Source organism: Brachyhypopomus gauderio, chromosome 6 (genome assembly GCF_052324685.1).
Source record: "Brachyhypopomus gauderio isolate BG-103 chromosome 6, BGAUD_0.2, whole genome shotgun sequence".
Taxonomy (NCBI): domain Eukaryota; kingdom Metazoa; phylum Chordata; class Actinopteri; order Gymnotiformes; family Hypopomidae; genus Brachyhypopomus; species Brachyhypopomus gauderio.
The window spans coordinates 1,427,722-1,454,978 of record NC_135216.1 but is presented as its reverse complement, the minus strand read 5'-3'; the positions used below and the strand labels follow the sequence as shown (position 1 = coordinate 1,454,978).

At 39.4% G+C, this 27,257-nt stretch overlaps 1 protein-coding gene across 2 annotated transcripts; it reads left to right on the top strand.

Moving 5' to 3' along the window:
• The first annotated feature begins 1,228 nt into the window (after positions 1–1,228).
• cnot3b (CCR4-NOT transcription complex, subunit 3b) lies at positions 1,229–25,269 on the top strand. 2 transcript variants are annotated; one of them, XM_077008047.1, is made up of 19 exons: positions 1,229–1,391; positions 2,524–2,576; positions 9,571–9,631; positions 11,562–11,629; positions 13,667–13,741; positions 14,465–14,554; positions 17,554–17,682; positions 17,933–18,028; positions 18,444–18,663; positions 18,815–18,942; positions 19,234–19,287; positions 19,743–20,658; positions 20,763–20,859; positions 21,181–21,322; positions 21,982–22,078; positions 22,234–22,426; positions 22,738–22,870; positions 23,016–23,141; positions 24,577–25,269. In XM_077008047.1, exons 3-19 carry the CDS (start codon positions 9,607–9,609, stop codon positions 24,673–24,675), a joined length of 2,688 nt encoding a protein of 895 aa, XP_076864162.1. In that variant the 5' UTR covers positions 1,229–1,391; positions 2,524–2,576; positions 9,571–9,606; the 3' UTR covers positions 24,676–25,269. The 2 variants fall into 2 exon arrangements, with proteins under 2 accessions (XP_076864162.1, XP_076864161.1); XM_077008046.1 differs by lacking the exon at positions 2,524–2,576.
• Positions 25,270–27,257: the final 1,988 nt, after the last annotated feature.

Sequence of the window (27,257 nt, the reverse complement as noted above, 5' to 3'; positions counted from 1 at the left end):
ACTGGCACTTTAGATTCAAAATTTTCAGTTGTGGTTCAAACGTCATTCCTTTTCCCCTTCCAAGTTTTCATCCTTTTCTGCAATGGCTGGAATTTATATTAAGAGCAAAAAGAGCAGTGTTGCCACTAAAACTAGGCAAAATACTAGAGAAATGAGGCATTTTATGAAAGTAAAAAGACAATTTGTATAGTCCAACAGCTGTATGAATTTAACTGACATTTGAGTTTAGTTCATACATTTTTACCATTGTACTAGAATGTCTTCAGGTTTCACTTGTTTCCCTTCAACTAGGTTCTACAGAGATGATACCCATGATCAAATCATATAATCATTCTTCATTTAGTAAACAAGTGTGTGCCTAGCTAAGGTTTCAATGATATGTAACAAATGGAGTTGCAGGCCAGGGTTACACTTAAGTGTTGTAAAAACAGTATGGCAAAACGGGTCAGGACTGGCCATGAAAAAATTTGCAGTTATTTAGCACGGATATTTAAGACCAGTGGAATCTTCCAGATGGGATCACTGAGTTATGCAAAAGTTAAACCTTTATATTGGAACAGATTTTTAAACACATCTAAGTGGGTCACACCAACATATTACAGAAGAACCTCTTTTCTTCAAGGTTTGTGTTTTATTTAGAAGGTATGAATTGGTGAGCAAAAATGTTATTTACATTTGTAGTGACTAATATTTGGAAGAGTATGCCAGGAGTCAAAGGGTAATTAGTTATTAGTATTATTTACTTTAGTTAAATGTTTAGAATCAATATCAAATTTATATTTATTATTTTTAGTATGTATTTTGTATTTATTTCTCTAAATGTATTAAATTCTTTATACATCTATTTGATTAGGGGTTTATGATCCCATGTTATTTTCAGAAGACCATGTAATCCACACTTGATTTGTACCTAAAAAGCCACATTTTAAGTCTAATATGTTTATGCGTCAAGTTTCCATTCACAAGACTCCGCCGGTCTTGGTAAAAAAAAAAGATACTTAGAATAAATTAGATTTTTATTCTTAACATTTGGGATTCAGTCACAGAGGTTAACATAATTCCAATTACCCGGTACACCTTTAACCTCGTAATGCACACCAACCATCAAGCGAATTGCGCGGAAGCTGTCAACCTGTGCCGCTAGACGGACAGGCAACCCCGACCAATGAAAGACAAATGATGAGAGTAGCCGTCCAATAAGGGGGGAGGCGGGGCTAGAGGCCGCCAGCGCCTCGGTGGAGGAGGTGTTCCTGGTGGCCATCTTTGATGCGCCAAGTGATTGTTTGGCGAATAGAAATAATAGGAAATAAAAATAAAGCTCGAAAAGTTGGCAAATTGTAGTTGGAACTAAAGGTGAAATAAAGAGGGAAAGTGAAACTCAGGAAAACCAGGTAAACGGCCCTCCCCCGGGGGAGCATCGCTCAATTTACATGCTTCTTTTTTATTTTCCTTTCCAGTTTGTACCCCAGCCAGGCGCGTAGCCGGTCGCGTAAACCCAGCAGCGCTGTAACTCCCCAAAGTAATGACGGCATTACTTCCACATTTTGGCAATCAAGACACAATTTACCCTTGACTAAGTTTTAACTGTGTGTTCTCCTTCCTGCACATCCACATGTAAAGCGAGACCTAAAGCGACAGTTTGATATGAAGTGTCGTCTAGTTGCAGCGAAGTCACACCAGCGTGTTCGCAGTTTCATCTTCACTACTTTATTTACCAAGTAGCCTAAACCAGCAGAATCTGGGGCAGTAATCTCACAAGTCCCCTTTAAAATGGACAAACCAGTCAGTCAGCGCTCCTGTAGCTCCGACTAATGTTGTTACTCTTGTCTTGCGAGTTAAATGTGTCAAATGATCAGATCAGTAGCTACAGTTTCAACGGTCTCCGAGCAAAATAAATCAATATTTGATGTTGTATTCCTTCTGTTCCCAGGGACAAAGTTTTTGCCGTATAATGGTCATTGTAGGGAATGTTCTCTGTACAATCTGATCTCATGCTGTTTTAAATGTTCATCACTGAATGAGACTATCTAGCAAAGTACTAGACACATCAAATGTGCAGTGAAAACTGAATGTAAGAAATGCTGAATGAAAAGTGAGTACAAGTTGGCCTAATATTTATTCTTAAGGACCGCAGTTCCGTTTTAGCCTCCGTAAGCCTGGGGAATGTGAGTCTTTATATGATGCTAAGCTGTCATTTCATGGATAATCAGTTGCATTTTTGCAAAGGTTTTCCTTTGGGGGGGGCATTCATCTGAAAACATCGTTCCTGATTTTTGCTGGTTTGTGACATATCTTGAGAGATAAAAAGCATGGTCTTGTTGGAAATTATACTCCATTTCTAAACTAACTAAGACTAACCTCATTGTTAGGACTTAAGCTGAGCCTACATTTAAGCCTGATTGAATATAGCATGAAGGAATTAGATCACAGCTGCGCCTCTGATTATTTAAGGGTCATTTTCATGAAAGGTCATGTGACCAGTCATTCATGTGATGTGTCTGTGGCTTTTTGTATGTTTTTCAGATCAATTTGTCTTTCTATGTAAAAGTTTCATATGGGCAGAATTAAATTTACTGGTGGGTATTATTTAGTGAGTGATGTTTATATTGTACACTGTTGTATGGTGTTTTGAACTGGAATGGTCTATGATTTAGATTTCAGAAAGCTGGTTAAAAGGTAATGACTAACTTTGTTTAGCAGTTTTCTGTGTGATAAGTGAATGTTAGTTTATTAGGATATTGATATTACTTGGTGGCATGTGTATTACGATAAATCATTATGAACTAAACATTTTTCCTTTTTTAAGATAGAACAGGATAGACTTTAAATTGCTGAACAAAAGAAAGGAATTTACAACACCTATCCAGCAATAGGAAATTACATTTAATATAGTAAATGTCAACTTGCAGCTTTAATATACAAACCAGATTCCAAAAAAGTTGGGAAACTAAACAAATTGTGAATAAAAACTGAATGCAATGATGTGGAGATGGTAAATATCAATATTTTATTTGTAATAGAACATGGATGACGGATCAAAAGTTTAATCTGAGTAAATGTAACATTTTAAAGGAAAAATATGTTGATTCAAAATTTCACAGTGTCAACAAATCCCAAAAAAGTTGGGACAAGTAGTAATAAAGTAAGGAAATTGAACATATAACAAACAACATGATTGGGTATAAAAAGAGCTTCTCAGAGTGTCAGTGTCTCTCTGAAACCAAGATGGTAAGAGGATTCTACCATTGTTGTGCAGCAATTCCAGAATGGTGTTACCCAGCATAAAATAGCAAAGACTTTTAAGTTATCATCATCAACTGTGCATAACATCATCAAAAGTTTCAGAGAATCTGGAACAATTGCTGTGTGTAAGGGTCAAGGCCGTAAAACTCAACTGGATGGTCGTGATTTCTGGGCCCTTAAACGTCACTGCACCTCAAACAGGAATGCCACTGTCAAGGAAATAACAGAATGGGCTCAAGAATACTTCCAGATAGCATCGTCAGTGAACACAATCCACCATGTCATCCGCCGTTACCAGCTGAAACTCTACAGTGTAAAGAGGAAGCCATTTCTAAGCAAGCTCCACAAGTTCAGATGTTTGCGCAGGGCCAGGGGTCTTTTAAAATGGAGTGTGGCAAAATGGAAAACTGTTCTGTGGTCAGATGAGTCACGATTTGAAGTTCTTTATGGAACACTGGGACACCATGTCATCCGGACCAGACAAGGATAACCCAAGTATGAGTGCTTGTGGCATGGGCAGCTTGCATGTCTGGAAAGGCACCATTAATGCAGAGAACTATGTTCAGGTTCTAGAACAACTATGTTCAGGTTCAGAGAAGACCCTGCATTACTCAACAAGATAATGCCAGACCACATTCTGCAGCAATCACATCATGGCTACGTAGGAGAAGGATCCAGGTACTGAAATGGCCAGCCTGCAGTCCAGATCTTTCGCATATAGAGAACATTTGGTGCATCATAAAGAGGAAGGTGTGACAAAGAAGGCCCAAGGCGATTGAACAGTTAGAGGCCTGTATTAGACATGAATGGGAGAGCATTCTAAACTTGTATTGTCTATTTCTAAACTTGAGAAACTAGTCTCCTCTGTCCCCAGACGTCTGTTGAGTGTTGTTGGAAGAAGGGGGGATGCCACACAGTAGTAAAAATGGCCTTGTCCCAAGTTTTTTAGGATTTGTTGAAACAAAATTTTTTCCCTTAACCTCTTTGTACAGTTGCGCCCTCTAGCGATCCCGTCAACCGGGCAAAATCTGTTTATCCACACAAAATAATTAATATCGCCGAAAATTCTTAAAACGCAAACACAACACACTGATTGTATTTTTTTAAACTAGTATAACATCATCCTGCATACCGATTTTCAGCCATCTACAAGCAACTGTTTTCAAGAAATCCCTTTCTGGACACACAGTGTTTACAACATGTGGTTTACACGTGCAACTTGACTCGCCATTTAAATTGTCCTTTTAAAAAATATACAAAGTAAGATGACTTCATGTTTTGTCACCTAAAATTCATTTACTATCAAAGCATCCGTATCACACTTTAAAACAGCGTATGTAATCTTGGTAAATACCTTTATTTGCTTGCTCACGACATCTTTATAAGAACGCGTAATCCTCTCCATTGCCGCGAGCAGCAAAATTTTCTAAACCTATCAGCGACATTGCAGCGTTGTTTTACCTAATCTGTCCTCTAATCGCAAGGCTGCATCTGTTTACTTTTGAATTCTGTTTACTTTTGAATTCTTTGAATAACAGCTTTTCACACCTCTGCCTGGCGAGGTGTAAAGGGGGAAGGGAGGGGGAAGGGAGGAGAGGGTATCAAGTAGAGCTGGGCGATTAATCGATATTATCTATTAATTCGAATTTACAGTTAAGGACGATGTGTTTTTAAGAAAATCGATTTTCTGAGTTTTAATTTTCACCACCGACGCTGCACTGTAGGCTCCCGTAGTTCAGTGAGTTTAGCACCTCCCACCCATCCACCCTCACACACACACACACACACACACACACACACACAAACATGACGGCGGAGCTTGTGCCCAAGAAAAGAGCAAGTAGCTCCGTGATCTGGAGTTGGTTCAGTTTTGCGGCGTCAGACGTAGACCAAACAAGTCCTCGCTGTAAGGTGTGTTTGAAACCGATAAGAGGGAGAGAGCGAAGAGTAGCTACTATTGTTCAGTTGCATTGTGAATAAAGTTTCCCTCCGTGGGATATTTTGGATTAAGCAGTTTCTGCCTCGGTTACCGAACCCGCTTCAATGGATTATACTTTCGCAAGTGACCGTAGCGCGCGGCTCCGCACACCTCGCGGTGGAGGCGTCCGAAACGATATGTGGTAGTATAAAGAAACACCCCTCAAAAACGGGAAGGAACATTTACCTGACAAATTTTAATGTTGCTTTGTATTCCAGGTTTGAAAAGTGAATTTAGGCTAAAGTGAGGGCAGCCCTGTTCTTAATCAAAATGTAGACAGCGTGACTGTCAGTACGCAACATGCAACAATTGTTAAATTGTATTTGTTTTTCATTTTATTAAAAAGGGCACCAAATTATTTATATCTATTTATATTTTGAGGGTGTATTTTATTTATTTATTTTAAGTTTGAGGGTGCATTGTGTCAGTGCTTAAACTATGTTGGAGATAGCCTTCTAAAAGTTACTGAATGTTCTCACTTGTTTACAATTGTTTTTTACTTGTTTCTGGTTGCACTTTAACCCCAGGGGGAAATTTAAGTGAAAAATAATTTTTTTTTAACCATTCCATTATCATCTGTAGTTTTTTGGAGGGCCATATCGCCCAGCTCTAGTATCAAGTTTCTGCAAAAGCAACCATGCTGACACTTTCAAAGTGATTGATGACTGTTCTAGCCAATAGCTCAGTCGGAGCTGAAAGGATTAACACCTCATTTGCAGTGATTCGTGATTGCTTGTCTTTGGGAATTGTAGTGCGCATCACAACAAGCCATTTCAGTAGTGAAGCCATGCTAACCTAAGGTAAGCTAAGCTAAACTAATATAAGCTCCAGAGCACACACTCTGCTTCACTGTTTGGCGAAACTGAAGCAGTCGTAGATTATTTTGTTAGTGAATATTTCGATTGCATATACTTTTGGACATCATAGAAAAAGAAAAGGTTTACTTTAGCTGGAGTTTATGTTGAGTTTGGGTAGAATGATAAACCGGAAGTTAGATAAGATTGGCTAGGAAGATCGACGAAGGACGCAGTTGCGTTTGTCACTATGAATAAACAGTTGAAGAAAATGCATACTAAATATTAGAATATATGCAGTATTATGTAGTATTTTACTGTGATATTTTCGTTTAGCTAGCCTCTTGGCATGGATAGTTTAGCTAGCCTCTTGGCATGGTTAGCTTAGCTAGCCTCTTGGCATGGTTAGCTTAGCTAGCCTGTTGGAAGTTATATAATCTTTTGGCCAATTAATAATGAAACTATAGGTAATGAACTTTGTGGACTTTCTGTGAGATGTTATTATTGACGTTATTTTGTTTTAGTAAAAAAAAGTTGCATGCTCTTGATATATAGTGGCCAACATCTTGGATAAGGGTGTGGCACATTTGGCTAAAGGCGTGGCACTTTGGAGCGGTCTTGGACACCATGTGGACATTACTGTGGATTTCTTAAGTACTTGCATGTACATGCTCAATATTCTTTATTTTGTCAAACACCACCCTGTTGAATCAGAAAAAACAGAGCATGACTGAGATTACATCACCAGTGTACATTTACACACTTTAAATCCCCAAAATCAAAACCGTTTTTCGTTTTTTTTTGACGTTTTTTCTGTATTAGAGGCTCTCATGGAGCCAAAATGATGGAAAGATAAGCCTGGAGGTGAATCAATATTTTGGCCTAACTGTCTACTTCAATTTGAATCCTGAATGATCATTTTGCTATATGTACACCTTGAGATAACTAGTGTTAAAAAAGGGAAACTTTGGGGGGGGGGGGGGGGGGGGGAGTTTAAATTTTTGATCTGTGATGTGTTCTATTCTGAATAAAATATTAGATGTTGCCACCAACATTATTGGAATCAGTTTTTATTTTTATTTGTTTAGTGTCCCAACTTTTTTGGAATCCAGTTTGTATTTTATGATATAACAGCTTTATATTTTTTTTACAGCTTTTTATATTTTCAATATATATCACGATAGAAAATGTTTCAATAACGGTGATATGATTTTTAATATTTTCAATATTTCGATAAACTCTATTTACAACATTATAACGCTGATAACAGGGCTCTGACGTTAGTTCATTGCATTCAAACCGAGCTGGAAAAGCAAAATGCAGTGACTGATGTACACCATGTGCATGCAGCGTTTGGGTTCGCGCTACTATCAAAGTCTCCTCGGTGGATCACTCGTTCAATTCCTTCCACGTTACACTTCGAAGAGTGATGATAAATAGTTGATAAAAGGAAAGACCAAAGGTGTCAAATGTATTCACATTCATTTCTTGGGTAGATACTAGGGTTTAAAAATATTTCTGTAGAAGTTGAAGTATCAACTCAATATTTTGACTCAAGTAAAAGTGTAAAGGTACTGGTTTCAAAACTGCTTAAAGTATTAAAGTAAAAGTAATATAAGGGGAAAATGTCATTAAGGACATAAACGTAGGCTGAGTCACTAGGAGTGGGAGTGGTGTATGTTTATACTTCTGATCCCACCACAATCACATCCACTCTATCTGGATGTCATGATTTATCTGGATAGTTTTTTAATGATGACAAGCCAGATTGAGAACAAGCCAAAATGAAATATGAGTAACGAAGTTATTTCTAAAATGTAAGGAGTAGACAGTACAGATAATTGCACGAAAATGTAAGGAGTAGAAATAAAAAAAGTTGGATGAAATAATTACTCCAGAAATGTATTGTAACGTTCCTATTTGGTATATGAGGTGAGCCACTGACTGATGGTTTATCCTTTTTTATTGTTGTACAACAATGTGGATTAACAAACCACCATAAGAGCTGTAGAAAACAAAAGAAAACTACAATAAATGTCAAATTTCCACCAAAGCATGTTTCCTCAAACGCAAATAATTTGGAGTAGTTAAACATGTTCGTTATCATAGTGCTATTCCTTAGCTAGTAGCTAGCTCGTTGCTATGACAAGATTAAAACTGAATAACTCTTACTCCTTTGCACAAAGTAATTCATTTAACAAGCAAATATAATGCCAGCTCAACCAATTTCTTACCTTGTGCCTCTACAAATGGGAGCGCAAACCTTAATATCTTTTACACAATCACCTATAACACGCTTACTCTGTCACTCCGTAGTTCACTCTGATCATTTATGTTTTTGACAAAGAAGTTTCGCGCTCTGTTGCGAACACTCGTTGCTAAATTCAAATTAAGTCTTTCATTACACAAGGGATAACTTCACAAAAAAAATAACATTAACAAAATTATACATTTGTCTTTTTAACGTGTGGGATTAAAATAAATCTCCTTTAGGGGGGTTACTTACATGTATAGATACCCAAAATTTCTACATAAGTAAAGTAACAAAGTATTTGTACTTTGTTACTTGACACTGGGAAAGATTAATTCTGTGGTGTGGAAGTGGTTTGGCTATGGAAGATATTAATATTGGCGAAGCAGACAAGTTTGTTTTTTTTTTTGACAGTGATGATGTGATTCATAGACTATATGAAGGCTGAATACAAATAAAAAGACTTACCTTAGGAGTACTATTTGTATTCCTAAGGTAAATATAGTTTTATAGGATGATGTTTCATATACTTGACATTTGTAGGTACAGACATCCGTTGTGGGCATTCTAGGCAGTTTTCTTTGGCTTTTATATTGGCCGTGTCAATATCGGAATTATATCATATTGACAGAAATTATTAAATATATCGTGATAAACATTTTGCCCATATTGTCCAGCCCTATATACACAATATATCCTGACTGTCACTGGACAGAAAGTCTGTAATTACAAGGTCTATAACCTTCAAATAGCTCAAATAATTTAGAAGCACCCTGCTGTCAAGTTAACACTTCAAATATATTTGAAACAAAATTTATAAAGCAGAATTCTGGATAGTTTGTGCTTCTCAGTTCTGAAGTGTGTTAATTTCAAGCTGGCTTGCTATAACCGCAGACTGACAACTTTGAAGATATCACAAGTTCACACATAGGACCCTCAACATTCTGTTATATATTGTTATGCTATACATATTACATGATTCCTTTTGTGCAGCCTATTGCTGTGAAACAAACAGTTAAGGAAAAAACTGTTTCAGATATTTTATGTGCCAACACATCATTACAATTTGAATTGCTCCAATTAAAAGAAATGTATTGTTGCATAGCAGTAGCTGAGCATTATGTATTGCAAATGGAACAATCTTAAGGAAACGTCAGAGCAGTAGAACCATTTGTCTCTTCTATATGTTTATTATGTTTATGCCTACAAATGTAGCATGTTACATAAATGGAGATGCTATGAAATATAACTATTTGGACTACTGTTGGTCAATAATTCTATACCTAAATGTTAATCTCCTCTAGTGGAAGAAGGCATGAAGACAGCATCCTAGTCAAGTCATGGCTGATAAAAGGAAATTACAAGGTGAGTATCATGACCAGAATTTTTTATGAGCCATTGTGTGTTTCATCCTTCCAAGAGTGCTAATTGAGTGTGTGCAAAAGGAGACACGGATAAAAACTAAACAAGATAAAGGGCATACATGGAAGGACAATAAAGCTATAGGGACACCTCAACCTATTCAAGCTATAGGGACACCTCAACCTATTCAAGCTATACGGACACCTCAACCTATTCGTTGCTTGTGTCTGTCATTATCATTCTACATGCTCGTGCCTTGTTCCAGTGAAATATGACTGATGTGTAAAAAACCAAAACTAGGCTTTTGCAGTTATCTGATCTGATGCAGTAACTTTGCACAGATGTAAGATTCTCCAGTCATTTTCCCTTCATAACAAATATAATGTGAATTAGATGCATTTACTTCAGTTTGCTTGAAGCAAATTAACATCTGGAAACACTGTCTATACAGTTCCTTTGTCAGGAAAAAAAACATATAAAAGCTTTGGCTGTGTAGACACTGTGGGTTCTTAAGAGACTATATCTTTGAATTATAACAGAATTATCAATTGGTCATTCTTGAGGGTAAACCAAGTAAAATAACTTGGTATTACGGTGTTTTTCAGGAAGTCTAAATTAACACGCCTGAATTAAACAATAATGTAGCTGTACTGCAAATTGGATTAGGGCAAACACCAACCATTTGGTGGTTTCTAAGAACTGGGTTGTGAAATGCTGTCCTAACGTATCAAAGATATCCCAAAATGTAAGCTGTTTCATATCCCAGCATTTTTTAAATATAAAAAATTTAAGCCATCATCAGTATACTTAAGATAACATTATGTATTTTGTAAATTTGAATTTATCGGTAAAATGTCAGTTGTGTCGGATTATTTTACCTTAAAGGATGACAAAGAGAGGTAGAGTGCAACATATGCCACAGTAAAGTCAAGTGTGGTGGTAAAGCTGTAAGAACTTTTAATACAAACAATCTAATCAAGCATTTGGCGAAATACCACCATAAACAACATGAAGAGTTTCTAAAGAAAACCAAAGACTCCAATTCCATATTGAAATGCTCGTCTTTGTGTAAAAAAAAAAAAAAGAATCTCCCCATCATGCTCGGACTGCAGGCAGGGCAAACAGTTGGAATTGAAGGGAGTGTGTGTAGATGGGGTAGCAAAGTGTGGAGGAGATTGGGGAGTAGAAGGCATTTTGTTTTTAAATAGTTTGCGATATTTGCACTGATTTTCTTTTTTTTAAGCTTTGGTTTACACTTGTTCAAGAGCACTGATGAGTACAGCACTCAAGAGTACTGATGCTGTTAATAGACTATTTTCTACTCAGATTGTGTGTTTTGCTTTTTTAAATACAATTTACAATATTATTTGCACTTATGGCTTTTTAAGCCTTGGTTTACTGATGCAATTTCTGTTTGTTATTTATTATTGAGTTTATTAATTGCTAAATAAAACGCTTTTCAACATGAGTTTGACAACAAAGTAAGTTGGCTAAATAACTTAAACTTTAATACATGCTCAGATAGGTCGGTATCGGCCAATATCGGTATCGGATCGGAAGTTCAAAAGTTCAATAAGCTGGATCGAGACATCCTTATATACATGCTTTGCAAATAAGTAAATTTGCCCAAAAACATTTTCACAAAGCCATACATTTTGTACACAAAGTCAGAAATGTAATTTACACCTATTTGTACATATGCCTGTGTAGCATGTCTGTAGATGAGGCATAGGTGTATTAATGCACTAATATGACATTTGCACTATAGCACTAGAATAAATAAGAGCATTCCAAGTTAACATGTTACAGATGTTTGTAGACACAGTTTGCATTGTGTTATTATAGGACTCTTATTTGCTTCTGCTTGCATAAATGTATATCTCCATGAATGTCTCTCTGAATTCACCTTCAAATTTTGTTTCTCTGTTCTCAGGTGAAATTGATCGATGTCTGAAAAAAGTAGCAGAAGGAGTGGAACAGTTTGAGGACATTTGGCAAAAGGTACCTGCAGAGCTGTGGGAGCTGTGGGTTATTTCTTTTTTTACATTTTGTGGAAAGTAATGGCATTACATCTTTTTATAAATTTCTCTGAAAAACTTTGCAACTTTAGGTTGAGAAGAAACAAATTATACATACATACATACAGGGGTTGGACAATGAAACTGAAACATCTGTCATTTTAGTGTGGGAGGTTTCATGGCTAAATTGGACCAGCCTGGTGGCCAATCTTCATTAATTGCACCAGTAAGAGTAGAGTGTGAAGGTTCAATTAGCAGGGTTTTGCTCAAAATATTGCAATACACACAACATTATGGGTGACATACCAGAGTTCAAAAGAGAACAAATTGTTGGTGCACGTCTTGCTGGTGCATCTGTGATCAATATAGCAAGTCTTTGTGATGAATCAAGAGCCACGGTATCCAGGGTAACGTCAGCATACCACCAAGAAGAACGAACCACATCCAACAGGATTAACTGTGGACGCAAGAGGAAGCTGTCTGAAAGGGATGTTCGGTTGCTAACCTGGATTGTATCCAAAAAACATAAAACCATGGCAAAATCACGGCAGAATTAAATGTGCACCTCAATTCTCCTGTTTCCACCAAAACTGTCCGTCTGGAGCTACACAGGGTCAATATATGTGGCCGGGCTGCTATAGCCAAACCTTTGGTCACTTGTGCCAATGCCAAACGTCTGTTTCAGTGGTGCAAGGAGTGCAAATCTTGGGCTGTAGACAGTATGAAACATGTATTGTTCTCTGATGAGTCCACCTTTACTGTTTTCCCACATCCGGGAGAGTTACGGTGTGGAGAAGCCCCAAAGAAGTGTACCACCTAGACTGTTGACCAGAGTGAAACATGGGGGCCATTGGCGCCAGAGCGAACTAGTAACTTTTTAGTCTAAGACGCTCAATGCGTGAGAGTTGGCAACCCTGCAGGTATAGCAACTTGGCTAAAATATGTGCGTGAGTGCATTTGGTAGCGCATATCCAGTGTGTTTAACAAAGCCATGAAGCCGGGCTTGTTCACTATATTAACGGGCATCATGTCTTTCACTATGAACTCCGTTACTGCCCGAGTTATTTCAGCGTGCCGCTTCGAGTTACACTTTCAAACGGTTCAGTCAGGGAACCCTGTCTGCTGGACCGCGCTCAAACTATCCGCGCTTTTGCGATTCATCCGTGCTTTAAATCTTATTGCGCCTATATGCGTGATTTTACGGTATTTCGCTGCTCACCGCATACTAAAGCTTTATAAGCACAGAGAAACACTTTTGCGTATTTGAAGATGCAGCACTGGTCTTTGGCATTTTAGCCTTACAAATATCATACGAGGCTTTGTGGTGTTTTTTTAAATGCTGAAGGTTTGTAGTGTTACCTCGCGTCGTAGTAACAGTAGCAAGGCACGTTTTGCACAGTACCTGACATTGAGCAGCATCTTTTTAAAAGCCAAAGTAATTTCACACAACTGATGTGCTGCCCCTCTTTGGTATTAGACTTTCAGTTGTGTCAGCTTCTGTCGAGCCTGAAGCCATTGTGCAACAAGTTAAAGTGCACTGTGTTAACTTCACTTCTCCACCTCCCTGCCTCCTGCTCGGGTTTGCTCCATTCGTCCTCGGCTCGGCTCGCTCCCAAGTCACGTGACCAGTTTAAATTGCAGCCTGTGCGATTAGAGAATCGCGTTTTAAAATATCGCGAGATTATCGCAAATGCAATTAATCGTTCAGCCCTAATCAATACACACAACAAGACTGGTGAAAGATTGGTTTGATGAACATGAAAGTGAAGTTGAACATCTCCCATGGCCTGCACAGTCACCAGATCTAAATATTATTGAGCCACTTTGGGGTGTTTGGGAGGAGCGAGTCAGGAAACGTGTGTGAAATTATTTTCAGTTTATTTTTTAAAGCTACCATCTGCCTTTGAACAATTGATTTGTAGCTGTGTGTGTGTGTGTGTGTGTGTGTGTGTGTGTGTGTGTGTGTGTGTGTGTGTGTGTGTGTGTGCGCGCGCGCGCGTGCCTGCCTTTCCACCCTCAGCTTCACAATGCAGCCAACGCCAACCAAAAAGAGAAATATGAGGCTGACCTCAAGAAAGAGATAAAGAAATTACAGGTGATAAATTCAATATATTTGGACACACACTTTTTATGGCAGTTTAAAGTAGTGATTCAAACTTATTTTTAAAAAATTATCTTTGCAGTTGTTTCTAACTGGGTTTACAAATGATTGCATTCAAGTTCTGTGACTATGTTCTGAGAGCACTCTAGATCCTATAGTGCCATGTATTTAACTACATAGTGTAGAAGTCACGTTCCATAAGAACCCAATGAACTGATGCATAGAACCATGAGACAAACCTTTTAACCTATAAAAACCTTTTAAATGCTTGTTTTTAAATGCTTGTTTTTAAAATTTTTTACAACTGACACCATTGTATGGAATTCTGTGATTACACTATTTGTCTCAACTAAGTGCCATTAAAGCAATCCAACTTGTCAAGTGCATGAAGCTCCACACGTTAGAAGCCTATGCGTTTCAGTTATTTTAAAACTACACTACATGCATAACAGTGTTTTACACCTTTGTCATCTGCTGTTACAGTAGTATATTTCAGAGGCCAAGGTATGTTTAGCTTTGTTGGTTACTATGAGCACAAGGCTACCCAAGCCAAGCGCATGTATATGTGTGTGAACGAGGTTCACCTTATCCTCACAGAGCGAGTCCCTGCATGCTAGGTTCAGGTATAAAGCTTTAAATTTGTGCCCACTTTCCTCCCTGTCTCTCTCTCTCTCTTTGCTCATTCTTCCTCTTCTGGCCATTTGTCTTGATTGGCAGCGCCTTCGAGACCAGATCAAGACGTGGGTGGCCTCCAACGAAATCAAAGACAAAAGACAACTGGTAGAGAACCGCAAACTTATAGAGACGGTGAGTGAGCATTTGCAGGTCAAACATCTTTGTTGAGTTATGTGCCATGGTTGTCAACTTTTTGTATATATTCTGATTCTAATGTGTTAAGTCAAAGCCATTACTTACTGAGCAACTGTTGCTTTTTTGTTTTTGTAATGGATCCACAGTACACTTGGTGACGCTTATTGGAAATTAAAGCTGACAGTTTTTGACAGGATAACTACTAATGGTTCATACACACATTTGTGTTAAACCAGTTGTGAGTTACCCATGGTGTAACTCTCGCATTGAGCAGACTGCAGTTTTGTTATGTTATGATCTGCTTGGAACAAGTTGAACAATATTTCAGATCTTCTTAGAGTTTTTTGATGTTGTGAAATGACACATTTTTAAGTGCCAAGATAAAAAGAATAATTTAACATAGGTTACATGAGTAATATGCACAGAATATTCTATTAGGTACAGCTATATTTGTTAGATAAACAACCCAAATAGTACATTGAGACTGGTCAGAATGCTAACTGGGGGGAAAAAAAACATGTACGTGTACTCATTTGTAATTCAGTTTTCTCTGGTATTAGTCATCCGTTGGTCAAGAGGGATCTTGCTGAGACATTAACTAGGTTGTCTGTAAAAATATGGGTTCTGCCGTTTTTAAATTATAAGTCAAGTATAAGAGAAATCCAGCCTTGTATTGTTTTTCCATAAATTTTGTTCAATTATCATGAACTGTTTTTACATTCTGATTTCTCTGATTAGATTTATTATGCGGAATGATTTATTCTGAGGTGAGGTGTTGAGTATGTGCTTGCTGGGAGCATATGCACATTGATTTAAGTGAAACTTTGTCACTGAGTGTCTGAAAAACACAGATAAAACAACTTTTACCACGCATGAGAAAAGAACTTCATAAATAAATACATTTACTAAATGTAAATATTTTTAAACTGTGTGTAATGTAATTATTATGATTACAAGAGGATTGTATTACAGTAAAGAAATAGAATACTCCATGAACTGGTATGTTTGCTAATTATTTCAAAATTTCAAAATAAAGTTATTTGTGAATTTCTATACTTTGGAAGCTGTGTATATACAAGAGTCAAGATTTTTTTGTTATTTCAGCTATATACACATGCAGTGGATGATATAACATTTCTCCAGGACCATGGTGCAACACAAAAGAAGAACATAAGTGTACCGTATATACAATATATAATGAAAATACAGGAACATCGGACAGTACTGACCAGTTCACATTTCAGAGTGAATATGCTAAGGATATAGCATATAAATACGGAATTTTTCTCTGATGGCATGGGGGAAGAAACTGTTGCACAGACTGACTGTAAGGGCCTGAATGCTTTGGAAATTCTCAGATGTTAGGAGAGAGAAGAGGTTGTGTGAAGGGTGCCTGGGATCCTCCACAGTGCTGGTAGCATTGCTGAAGCAGTGTATGTCTTAAATGAGGGGAGAGGGAGCGGTTTATCTTTTTGGCTGTCCTCACTATTATCGTTACGGTCTCGAGGTCTGAGATGGAGCAATTCCCAGACGTAGCAGTGATGCAGCCGCTCAATAAACGCCCTTTATTGTCTGTAGAACATTGTGAGAATAGGGGGATGAGTTTCTTTTCAGGCTCCAGTACAGTCGCTGCTGGGTTTTCTTGGTTATGAAGCTGGAATTAAGGGTCCAGGTGAGGTTCTCTGCTAGATGGACACCAAGGAACTTGTTGCTTGTAACAATTTCTGCAGAGAAGCCATTGATATTGGATCACCTTGTGTTTTCCTAAATTCAACCATCATGTGTTTTCTCTAGATTCTGAGACAGGTTGTTGACTCTGCTCCAGTCAGTTAGCCACTACACCTCTTCTCTCTGGTGACTCCTCGTCCTGTTGATGAGATGCACCAGTCATGTTATCAGCGAACATGTTGATGTGGTTCAGGTTGCTGCAGAGACGTGTGTTAGCAGAGTGAACAGTTGAACACAGTGCCATAGGGGCCCTAGTGATGGCCAACCTGGCGATATGCAAACTATAAGAGGTCAGTTGAGTGGGGCACCTGTGTGTTGATGTGTCATTGAGGCAGGACACTGAAGTCTTCTTCCGTCCCTCGACAACAGAGGTGGCGTTGAATCATATAGGGACGATGGTGCGGCTCAGGGAGATATTGGAGAATCCACCAGCTGCTCCGCAGAGCACTTGGCCAGGAATGTCTTCTGGTCCAGCAGCCTTCTGTGGATTGATGCTGTAGTTTTTCTAACATCTTCCAAGGTCAGACCCAGCACCTGATCGTTGGGAGGACGCGTGGTGTTTCTTCCTACAACATTCTCCTGAGCTTCAAACCGTGTACTAAGAGTTATTATTCAGTCCTGGACAAAAGTCGTACCCCCCTACATTATGACCATCTAGATGTTTACGTGGAGCTTTTTACTAAACATGCATTAATGTCTGAATCCTTGCTTAATCTTCTAATTCTTCTTGTCGTACTGAGCTGTGAAAATAGATATTAAACACCTTTTGAAGTTGTACTGACTACACACAACTAATCCTTCATATCCAGACAATAGAGTTGAAATTGATGGCTGGTAAAGTGTTTTTTTTCTTTTTTGGGGGGGGGATAAGCGTCATTGTGTATGGAACATTGGTTTTATAGACTTCGAGGTAGGAATTGTATCTGAATCCATGTAGTTACAATTACATTTTTAATATTGTATAATAGAATGATCTCTTAGAATCATTAACATCTTAAGGATTTTGCATAGATATCATATTCTTAATAACTGATGTTATGTTAATAAGTATAAATTGTAGAACATCAGACGATCTTTGAGAAATCATGGTATTTCCTATATTAAGAAGAATGTGTCGATACTATACTAATATAGGTATTTCCTATATTAAGAAAAGAGCATTAAGTTCAAGTCCCACTTTTAGTCCCACAATTAAACAAATGTATAACTTATTAAATGTTAATCAGTTTTGTGGACCTATTTAGAAATGTGTCCATTTATATCCTTAGCAAATGGAGCGCTTTAAAATCGTGGAACGGGAAACAAAAACGAAAGCATACTCCAAAGAGGGACTCGGCCTTGCCCAGAAAGTAGACCCTGTGCAGAAAGAAAAAGAGGAGGTGGGACAGTGGCTTACGGTAAGAAGGAACACTAGTACCAAGCATTTCTGATCCATGTTAAGCTTGGTCGCCTATTTGCCTGGGTCATATTGAAGAGGCCTGTAGAGGGAAACTCTCCAGTGATTTTTATGGATGTCATCAAATGCATGGCATGTCTGTTATCCATGCATTTATCCAGGTGTGTTTCAGCATGAAGAAAAATGTGTAATGCACTATTATTAATTTGTTAATTTCTTCATTTAGTCTCTGCTCTGTTTCTGTCCTACAGGCGACGATAGACACACTAAACATGCAGGTGGACCAGTTTGAGAGTGAGGTGGAATCGCTCTCAGTCCAGACAAGGAAAAAGAAAGGAGACAAAGAGGTCTGTTCTTCCAGTCCTATCCCAGTCATGGGTTTGATGTTTCCTTGCAAATGTGTGGAAGATCATCGTGTTGAATATATTTACTGATCACACCTAACAGGGAACCCTGTCTAGAGTAAGGGATGAAATATACAGACTGCACCTGCTGGCAGTATAAATCAAAATCTTGGGACACCATGCTTAACAAGTGCTTCAGTGTTAAAAAAGTAATTTTTATTTGTGAATTAATGTGCAGGATTGACAAATTAGGAAATTATATGGAAATTGTAGGAAATGGTATGATATCTGCAGGTAGTTTGGCTACTTCTGCAGAAATCCACAATTCATGTCAACCTTCTGAAGAAGCTCTTAATGTCATTTGTTCTCAGTGCTGGTTTCTGGTTAAAATGACTCTGAAGCTCCGTCCTTCCTTCAGAAACAAGACCGGATAGAAGAGTTGAAACGGTTGATTGAGCGGCACCGGTATCACATACGCATGCTGGAGACCGTCCTGAGGATGCTGGACAATGACTCGGTGCAGGTGGAGGCCGTCCGCAAGATCAAAGATGACGTGGAGTACTACCTAGATTCCTCTCAGGACCCCGACTTTGAGGAGAACGAGTTCCTCTACGACGACCTGGACCTGGAAGATATGCGTAAGTTGGTCGTATGTACCCGTGCACCTCTTTGCACATTGAGTTGTATATTCTCTGCTTCTTAAATAAGGCACACTTAAAAGCTGTAAATAACATTGTTATATCTATATATGATGTTTTATTTGTCCATTACATTATCGTTCTCTTGTAGCCCAGGCGTTAGTAGCCACGTCTCCGCCTACACACACAGAGGATGAGATCTTCCAACACTCCAGCTCCACGCCCACCTCCACCACCTCTTCCTCCCCCATCCCTCCATCCCCAGCCACTTGCACTACTGTGAGCACTTACACATTTCACCTTCAGTTTGTGCAGTGTGCTTGTTAAGCATCGTTGTAATGTATTAGAAATCATACAGATTGTTAATATGATGATTAATTATTCTTTATTAATGACTAGATGACTGATGTGATGACTAGTCTTACAGTGGTGTGTCCTGTTCTCATTATATCACTCAAAACTAAGGGATTTGTGTTTTAGATGCACATATTCTTCTGTGATGAGCTTTTATTTATCTCCTTTCCCCCTTTTTAATATTTTATTTGTTTGTTCTCCATTTGAACCCTGGAGAATTCTGAGGATGACAACAAACGTGGGCGTTCCACAGACAGTGAATTCAGCCAGGTACTTAAATACAAGAATCACAATGAAGTGTCCTCTCACTCTGATGTGCTTACATTGAGCCTGCTTAGTGAACATGAGAAAATTTCAAAAGAGGATTTAAAGTGAACTCTCACTAGGTTTTGGGTAATTCAGGAGGAGAATTATATCTATTTTATCTCTTTCTGTCAGGTATAACATCCTCATTTGAATGTATAAAATATACAACAAAAAAGTGAACATTTGATTCAAGTTATTAAGTTAGGATTAAGCAATTTGCATCATGTTAAATGGCTTTTGTTGGCATTCATTCACCACTTTAGCAGCTTAATGTGTTAAATGTTCCCTTCACATCTGTGAATTCGTAAATTTAGAGTCATTTAGTGATAAAAGGTGCAGTTCTGAGCTCAGTATAAATCAGTCGAAAAATTGCTCAGCTCAATAAGCAAATAAGCAAATGTCTCACCTTTCACATTCAGTCTCCTGTGAAGAATGGCAACCCATCATCATTATCCTCTTCGTCCTCCTCATCTTCGGGAGCCTCTTCAAGCTCAGTGGTGTCTATAGCGACCATCGCCAGCAGCAGCAACTCGGTGACTGGTTGCAACAGTCTCCTGGGCCTGGGGGGCCTGGCGGGCCTGGGGGGCCTGCATCAGAACTCCTGCAGCTACAGCTCGGCGATCCAGCATCAATCCCCACAGGCCCAGCAGCAGCACCAGCCTAAGAATAACATCACCTCGCAATCCAGCACTATCCCTGCCCCTTCTAACAGCGTCCACCTGCCCACCCCCACCGCGGCCCCCTCTCCTCCCAACACCAGCACGGCCAGCTGCCCACCCCAGCCTTCGCTGGGGCCTCCTCCAGCTTCGAGCTTGGCCCACAGCCTGGGTTTGGGCCTGGGCAAGAGTGGCGTGACGGCAAGTTGTAGCGTCAGCCAGATTCCAAGCGTCAGCCTTTCAGGGATGCCGGCATCCATGAGCAGCATGGTGGGACTCCTGCGAGGGTCTGTCCCTGCACCTTACGCCCAGGCAGCCGCCACAGGCACCACCACCAGCACCCTGCCTGGCTCGGCCGGGCCCAACGCTAGCAGCACAAATTCTGCCAGAGCAGCAACATCAGCAGGAACCAATGGAGGCGTGGTGACTGTGGGTCTTCTGGGCTCACCAAGCATCACAGGCGTCAGTGGGGGGGTCTTGGGTCTCGGTTCTACACAAACTCCCGGGCAGCCATCATCCTTGGTGGCTCCCAGCCCTGTGGTAGGGGCACTGACACCGGGGAGCACTGTGGGTGTTATTGGGGGCAATGGGGGCAACTCGGGGACAGGAAGCACAGCCAGTGTGGGAAGCATTGGACTTCCACGGCCACCTAGTGGACAGAAACAGAATGGCGGCACCAGTGAGTAAAAACTTAAACTTGGTCACAAACACTAGCAGGAAATTGACACCTCTTAAGCATTGCTGTAAATTGTTTACTAAAGGTACTATGTTCCCATTGTCCAGCCTATAGTGCCATAGTAGCAGATAGCACATCAGATACCACCCTCAGCAGTGCCAGCCAATCACAGAACAGCCAAGCCTCATCCACAAACAGCCTGCCGTGAGTACTGCACCTTTTCCATCAAAAGAGCTTGAGTCTGCACACAGTTAGAGCCTGTGCTGCCTCTCCATGAAGCACGAGGTGTAGGTCGTGTGCTATACTAACTGCAAGGCTCCATCTTCTGCCTCTAAATTCATCCTTTGCAAGGGGCAAATGGTTTGATTATGCAACATGTTGGCATCGTGTTTTTTTTTTTCACTTTAATTAGCAAATGAATAATGGGTTTCATAGTAATAATGTGTATTTCCCCTCCCTCAAGACAGTTTGTTTATTTCCCCTTTAAAACCGCTAGAACCAGCATGCATATCTTCTTCTTAACAGTAAGGACAGTGGATCCAGCCTTCTGGGGTCAATGTCTCTCCCTCCCAGCTCCCCCTCACCCTCATACAGTGAGAATAACCCCAGTGGGAGCAGCCTGCTCAATGGACCTCTCTCCTACACACAAGCTCCTGACGCCGTCAAGGTCAGACACGCTCAACAGCACGTCATTCCAGTGGACTTTAGGGTCAGTGAGGCACTGGGACTGCCCACTGTTTTTAAAGACGTCATTACTAATGTGGAATTCCTTGAAGGGAAGTCTGCTCCTATACCTTAGTGCTGATGTAACATCAGTAGACATTTTTACTCCCATTTCTCCTCAGTCCTGTTTCTGCTCAATCCCATTTCCTACTCCTGTCTGAGTGAACTTCAAAGTGAGCGAATGTGACAAAAATTATGTAAGAATGGGGGATTGTCATGTACAAATCAGCAGTAAAGATGTACTGCTGTCTAGCTATCTGCTTATAACCCACAATCGTTTTACTTCTTATTATGAAGAAAAGGATTATGATAGTTGCTTGTGCGGCTACCTTGCTGGTGATTCACGAGGCATATTGAGAATTTTCTCATAAATCTTCATTTGGAGTGTGCATATGAAATAAGTGTTTTGGAGGGTCATGTACCCTTAACAATTTGTCCCTCTATCCCAACAAGAATTGGAACGCCTCATCTGTAGGCATGAACGTTCAAAACAGGGGTGGGACTAGGAGGGGGTGGTAAGGGGTGAAATGGGACTATTCAGTTGGTGTATTACTGTACTATGTAACATGGTTAAGGACGTCTACACAATGTTTCCCTCATCAGTCTCAGGAGCCACTGAGTTCTCTGAAGTCGATGGCAGAGAGGGCAGCTCAGGGCTCGGGGTTAGAGGGGGAACTATCTGCACTACATCTCACTGGAGGTGAATATCCAGTGCACACACAAACACACACACTCATTCACTCACACTCCCACCCAACTGGTCATTGTTACTTCACACTCTTATCATTTTCTGGTCTTTAGTTGTTGCTCTTTAATCTCTCCCGTTCCCAATCTCTTCTTACTTTCTTTCTCCAGATATCTTCCCTGCAGCCCCTTCAGGTCCTCCTGCGGTTCCTCAACCTTCTCTGTCGGAGGTGAACATCCCACCATCACTGGGGGTTTGTCCCTTGGGCCCTGTGCCTCTCTCCAAAGAGCAGCTATACCAGCAAGCCATGCAGGAGTCAGCATGGACACACATGCCCCACCCATCTGACTCTGAGAGGATCAGGTATAACACACACACACACACACACACACACACACACACACACACACACACACACACACACACACACACACAGCTAATGTTTTGGTCTTGGAGAGGATGTTCACAAGTGTTCATGTGCGCACACACAGAAACACACTAACTGCCTTTTATAACATGGAACATACTTTGTTTTTTGACATATAAAACTCAATTATTGGTTACATGTTTTACTCCAATTAATTAATTTAGTAGTGTTCAGTTTGTGATGAACCACCATATGATAATCTCACACATTATCCTGACAGTGCAGTCTTCACCTTTGTCCTACACAGGCAGTACCTGATGAGGAACCCCTGTCCCACCTTACCTTTCCACCACCAGGTGCCTCCACCTCACTCTGACTCTGTGGAGTTCTACCAGAGGTTATCTACAGAGACCCTCTTCTTCATCTTCTACTACCTAGAGGTATATGTCCATGTCCATTTGAACTAGTGTATAGAGTATATATGTAACGTGTTGTGAAATGCGCTATATAAATATATTTGATTTGATTTGATATGTATAGTGTATAAGCACTGCATTGGTGGGCTGGTGTATTTTGTTTCAATAGGGCACAAAAGCTCAGTATCTGGCAGCCAAGGCCTTGAAAAAACAGTCATGGAGGTTCCACACAAAGTACATGATGTGGTTCCAGAGGCATGAAGAGCCCAAGACCATCACTGACGAGTTTGAGCAGGTAACACATGCTGTTCCACGAGGCTGACAGCATGCCTGTAACTATTAACATTTAAATTCTGTATCTACGTTTTACAATAGATCTGTATGTTCTCCAGCATACAAAGTTACTGTCAGAACAGTCTCTGGTAGCACTGTAAAAAATACTGTTTGGGTATCTGAGACAGATTATTCATTTTTATTTGGATATTGGATTATGAAATTGTTTAACCAAATAGCTATCAATTTTGGACATTGGTTTTAGCAATAGAATTGGAGAGGTTTCCTTTATGTCTTAAAATCGTCTAAAGAAAAGCACAAATTGAGGTTCAGAAGCAGTTTTTTGTGTTTAAAGGTTCAATACAATGGGCCATGTAAAAAAAAAAAAAAAAACTGCACTGCAACATGCAAAATGTGCAATATGGTGTTTAATTCATGAAGTTACCCTGGCAATAATTAGTGTGTGTCAGCATACCACTGTAGAAAACTTTTCCTAGGCTCAAGCAGAAAGCCATTAATTGACATGTCAATATCAGGGCAGTCATGGCCTGGCGGTTAGGGAACTGGTCTTGTGACCGGAGGGTCGTGGGTTCGATTCCCAGACAGGCCATGACTGAGGTGCCCTTGAGCAAGGCACCTAACCCCAACTGCTCCCCGGGCGCCGGGCCAGGGCTGCCCACCGCTCTGGGCACGCGTGTGTGTGTGTGTGTGTTCTGACTGCACAGATGGGTTAAAAGTGGAGGACAAATTTCGATTGGGGTGTAAAAATCACAATTGACATGTATGGAATTGACATTTGACAATTGACATTTCATGTTTCCATACATATTCAAGAAATGCATGACTGAGACCAAAAACTGCCACGCAACATTGGAACACATTTGTAATGTTTACCCAAAGTGGAACTGCATACTTCTATGTTATTCTAAATAATGGCAGAGCAGTAAAATTATATGCATTTGCAGTTTCTTCCTCCCTTACACCTACAGATGAGGTTCTTATGGCAAACGTGCAGTATTCTGAGATCTGCTCAAATCATTTATCATGTTCCTCTTCCTGTACTCCTATTGTGGTTTCTGAGTTTGCCCATTATGTAATTAATTTTATCATTGGGTTGAAAGCTTTTACAGGTTTAAGCTTCTCTAATAAATTTCTACATGTTTTTTAAAGTAGCTGGTTTGTTACAAATCTAAGTGGTAATCACATGTTGTACTAGGAGCATTAACAGTTTGATAAGTAAACATCTAAACCATAAATATTATTTAAGGAATTATATATATATTGTTATAATAAATTACGGTTTTCTTGTAATTGAAACCAGCAGCAAAAAACACTGATATGACTGCAGCCATATTTAATTTCAATGTTGACAAAAATGTCAACTTGCAAATTTGTTCAGCTGTTTCTGACATACGGTTCCAGACTAAAGTAGATTCTTTTTTTTCCTTGTGTTTCAGGGGACGTACATTTACTTTGACTATGAGAAATGGGGCCAGAGGAAAAAAGAAGGTTTTACTTTTGAGTACAGGTACCTTGAGGACCGGGACCTCCAGTGACAGATGGACAATAATAACTGAAGACTACTGTCGACATTCCTGGACTGAATCCACCCTCTCACATGCTGCTGGGATGGCTCAGATGCTTTTTTGCAATTTTTGTATGTCTCATTGGTGCATATTGCCTTTGGAGCTTCTCCCACTATCTACAAATGTCACCTGCCCAGTACAAAATGGTCTGATAATGGTAAAATATTCCTTCTCCCATTCTGACCTGGACACTCCTCGCCTGTCACCTCGTTTTAGTAGCCACATCAAAAAATCTTTACTGGATATTATTGAGCCAAAGAAAAATGTAGTCCAGCAAAATTAGGCAAATAGAAAATGTTCCTGGTAGTGTTACTAGTGGTGTGTTGTGCACAAGCTAGTGTCAAATATCAGATTTATTTTAGCACAACGGCATAAAGAGCTTTGGGAGTCCACATTCAACCTGTCTTTCTAATAGCCTCTCTGATCATTTTAGAGCTGGACTAACTGGCCTCCCTTTACCACCACAGTCAACAACAATAATTACATACGCCACAATAATAATGACATACACCACAATAATAATTACACACCCTCCACCATATTCTGTTAAACTTTTTTTTAAAAGAGGAGTTTTTTTAATTATTATTATGGGTTGATTGCAACCTTGTATTTCAAGCTGATATTCACATGTAGTCACATTGTACATTCTAGTTTAGCTGTAACTATGTTGGCCAAATTCTTACAAAAGATAACGACAGAAAAAATGAGATGGGACATGAAAGACCAGCACCAGCAGTAAAAACCTTTTCATAGGGTTGTTTACACATGTCAGAAATTATAAAGATCAGCTTACTGAAATTGTATATGTACCCCATCACCAAGGCTCAGAAAAAAAATTATTTTCAGTGGCACTCTTGATATTATGTAAGCACCATAATCAGCCTTTATTTAGGCTGACAACGGGGAAAGGGGAAATCGGTTGAAACATCTGGTCAATATGAGCAACTGGTGCTCTCCCTGTTCTAGACATTGGAGAATAAAATGGAAGCATCACGACAGTCTTGGCAGGGTCTCTTAAGTTCCCACAGCTTCCCTGTTATCTGTAAGCAATCTGCTTCATTTCACAAAACGTCTGTGAAATTCTCCAATGTTTGGAGTGCCATTTCAAATGAATTCCATGCATACTCGCCATCATGGACATAATGACTATGAGGAGAGTAAATATTAATTGATTATGATCTTTGTTTAAATCCATTGACATGTGGCATCTTATACCCAGATGACAACAGGCCATGCATCTTTAGTTTATAATGTTACGTTTACCTGTTCTGGTAAACATACTTTAGGGAGGAGAACTGAAATGTGAATTATTTTTTCACTAACTGGAAACCGTTATGTACAGTGTATTCTTCCACCCGTCTTTATGTTCCATTGTCACCTGAACAGCATGGCAAATGATGACTGCAGAGAGGACTCGGGTTCCAAAACATTACTCAAGACGATAAAATGAGAGAAAGGATTGTAAAATATTAATAAAGAAATTACTTTTCAAAAAAAAAACTGATGCATGTAGACTTTTTTGCCATTATATAAAATCATATTAATTTACTGAATTATTACTGAATAAGTGGGTTTATTAATTTGAAGTTCTAAAATGGTTTTTAAAACTAAGCATTTTACTGTAAATGTTTTCGTAACTATTGAAATGGAAATTAAACATTGTTACAAAGGGGAAACAAATATTTTACCTCTACTTAGGTAAATAAAACTTAGAAATACCTTCAGTATAGGAAGTATGGACTATATCAGTGATTTAATGTCTTAACTTCAGTTTCTGCTAAAGGCCATGGCTCTTGTGTATAGATAAATGCAAAATGCACAGGAAAATCCCGTTTACTACCTTCCATACGGTTTCATACAACAAGACTGGAAGCTTACAAGGACATTTTGGCTGCAACATTTTTGTTTTTATAACACTTAAGGAATGTTTCATGGTCAGTACACAGACATCTACCATCAACCACAGTAGATCAGTCAGCTCACTCACACACACCAATCGCCTTATTGCAAAAGCATTTATTCTTTAGAGACACACTCCAGGTGTACACTTGGAGGCTGACATTAAAAGTGCATAGGCTACGGGAGACCGGGTATGGTTGTAACACTTTTTGCTTCAGCACCTGTAACTCAACTGAATGTTTGAGCTAGACTTCTCAAACTTTTATACAAAGTACAACCCCTGGCAAAAGGTATGGAATCACCAGTCTGGGATGATCACTCATTCAGACATTTTATTCTGTAGAACTTGTTGGCTTTCAGAAACACTAAAAGAAAAAAAAAAACATTGTGGAAATAAAGTAAATGAATGTTACTTTTATTGAGCAAGCACTGAAAAAAATGGAATCACTCAATTCTGAGGAAAAAAGTATGGAATCATGAAAAACAGATAAACAAAAACATTCAAATACATCATTAGTATTTAGTTGCACCACATTTGGCTTTTATAACGGCTTATAGTCTCTGAGGCATGGACTTGAGTGACAAACCGAATTCTTCATCAATTTGGTGCCAACTCTTTGACAGCTGCCAGATCAGCTTTGCAGGTCAGAATC

Coding starts and splice junctions, on each gene's coding strand:
- cnot3b (XM_077008046.1), top strand. CDS start 9,607: ATGGCTGATAAAAGGAAATTACAAG. Junction 9,632..11,561: donor TGATAAAAGGAAATTACAAG/GTGAGTATCATG, acceptor CTCTGTTCTCAG/GTGAAATTGATCGATGTCTG. Junction 13,742..14,464: donor AAGAGATAAAGAAATTACAG/GTGATAAATTCA, acceptor CTTGATTGGCAG/CGCCTTCGAGACCAGATCAA.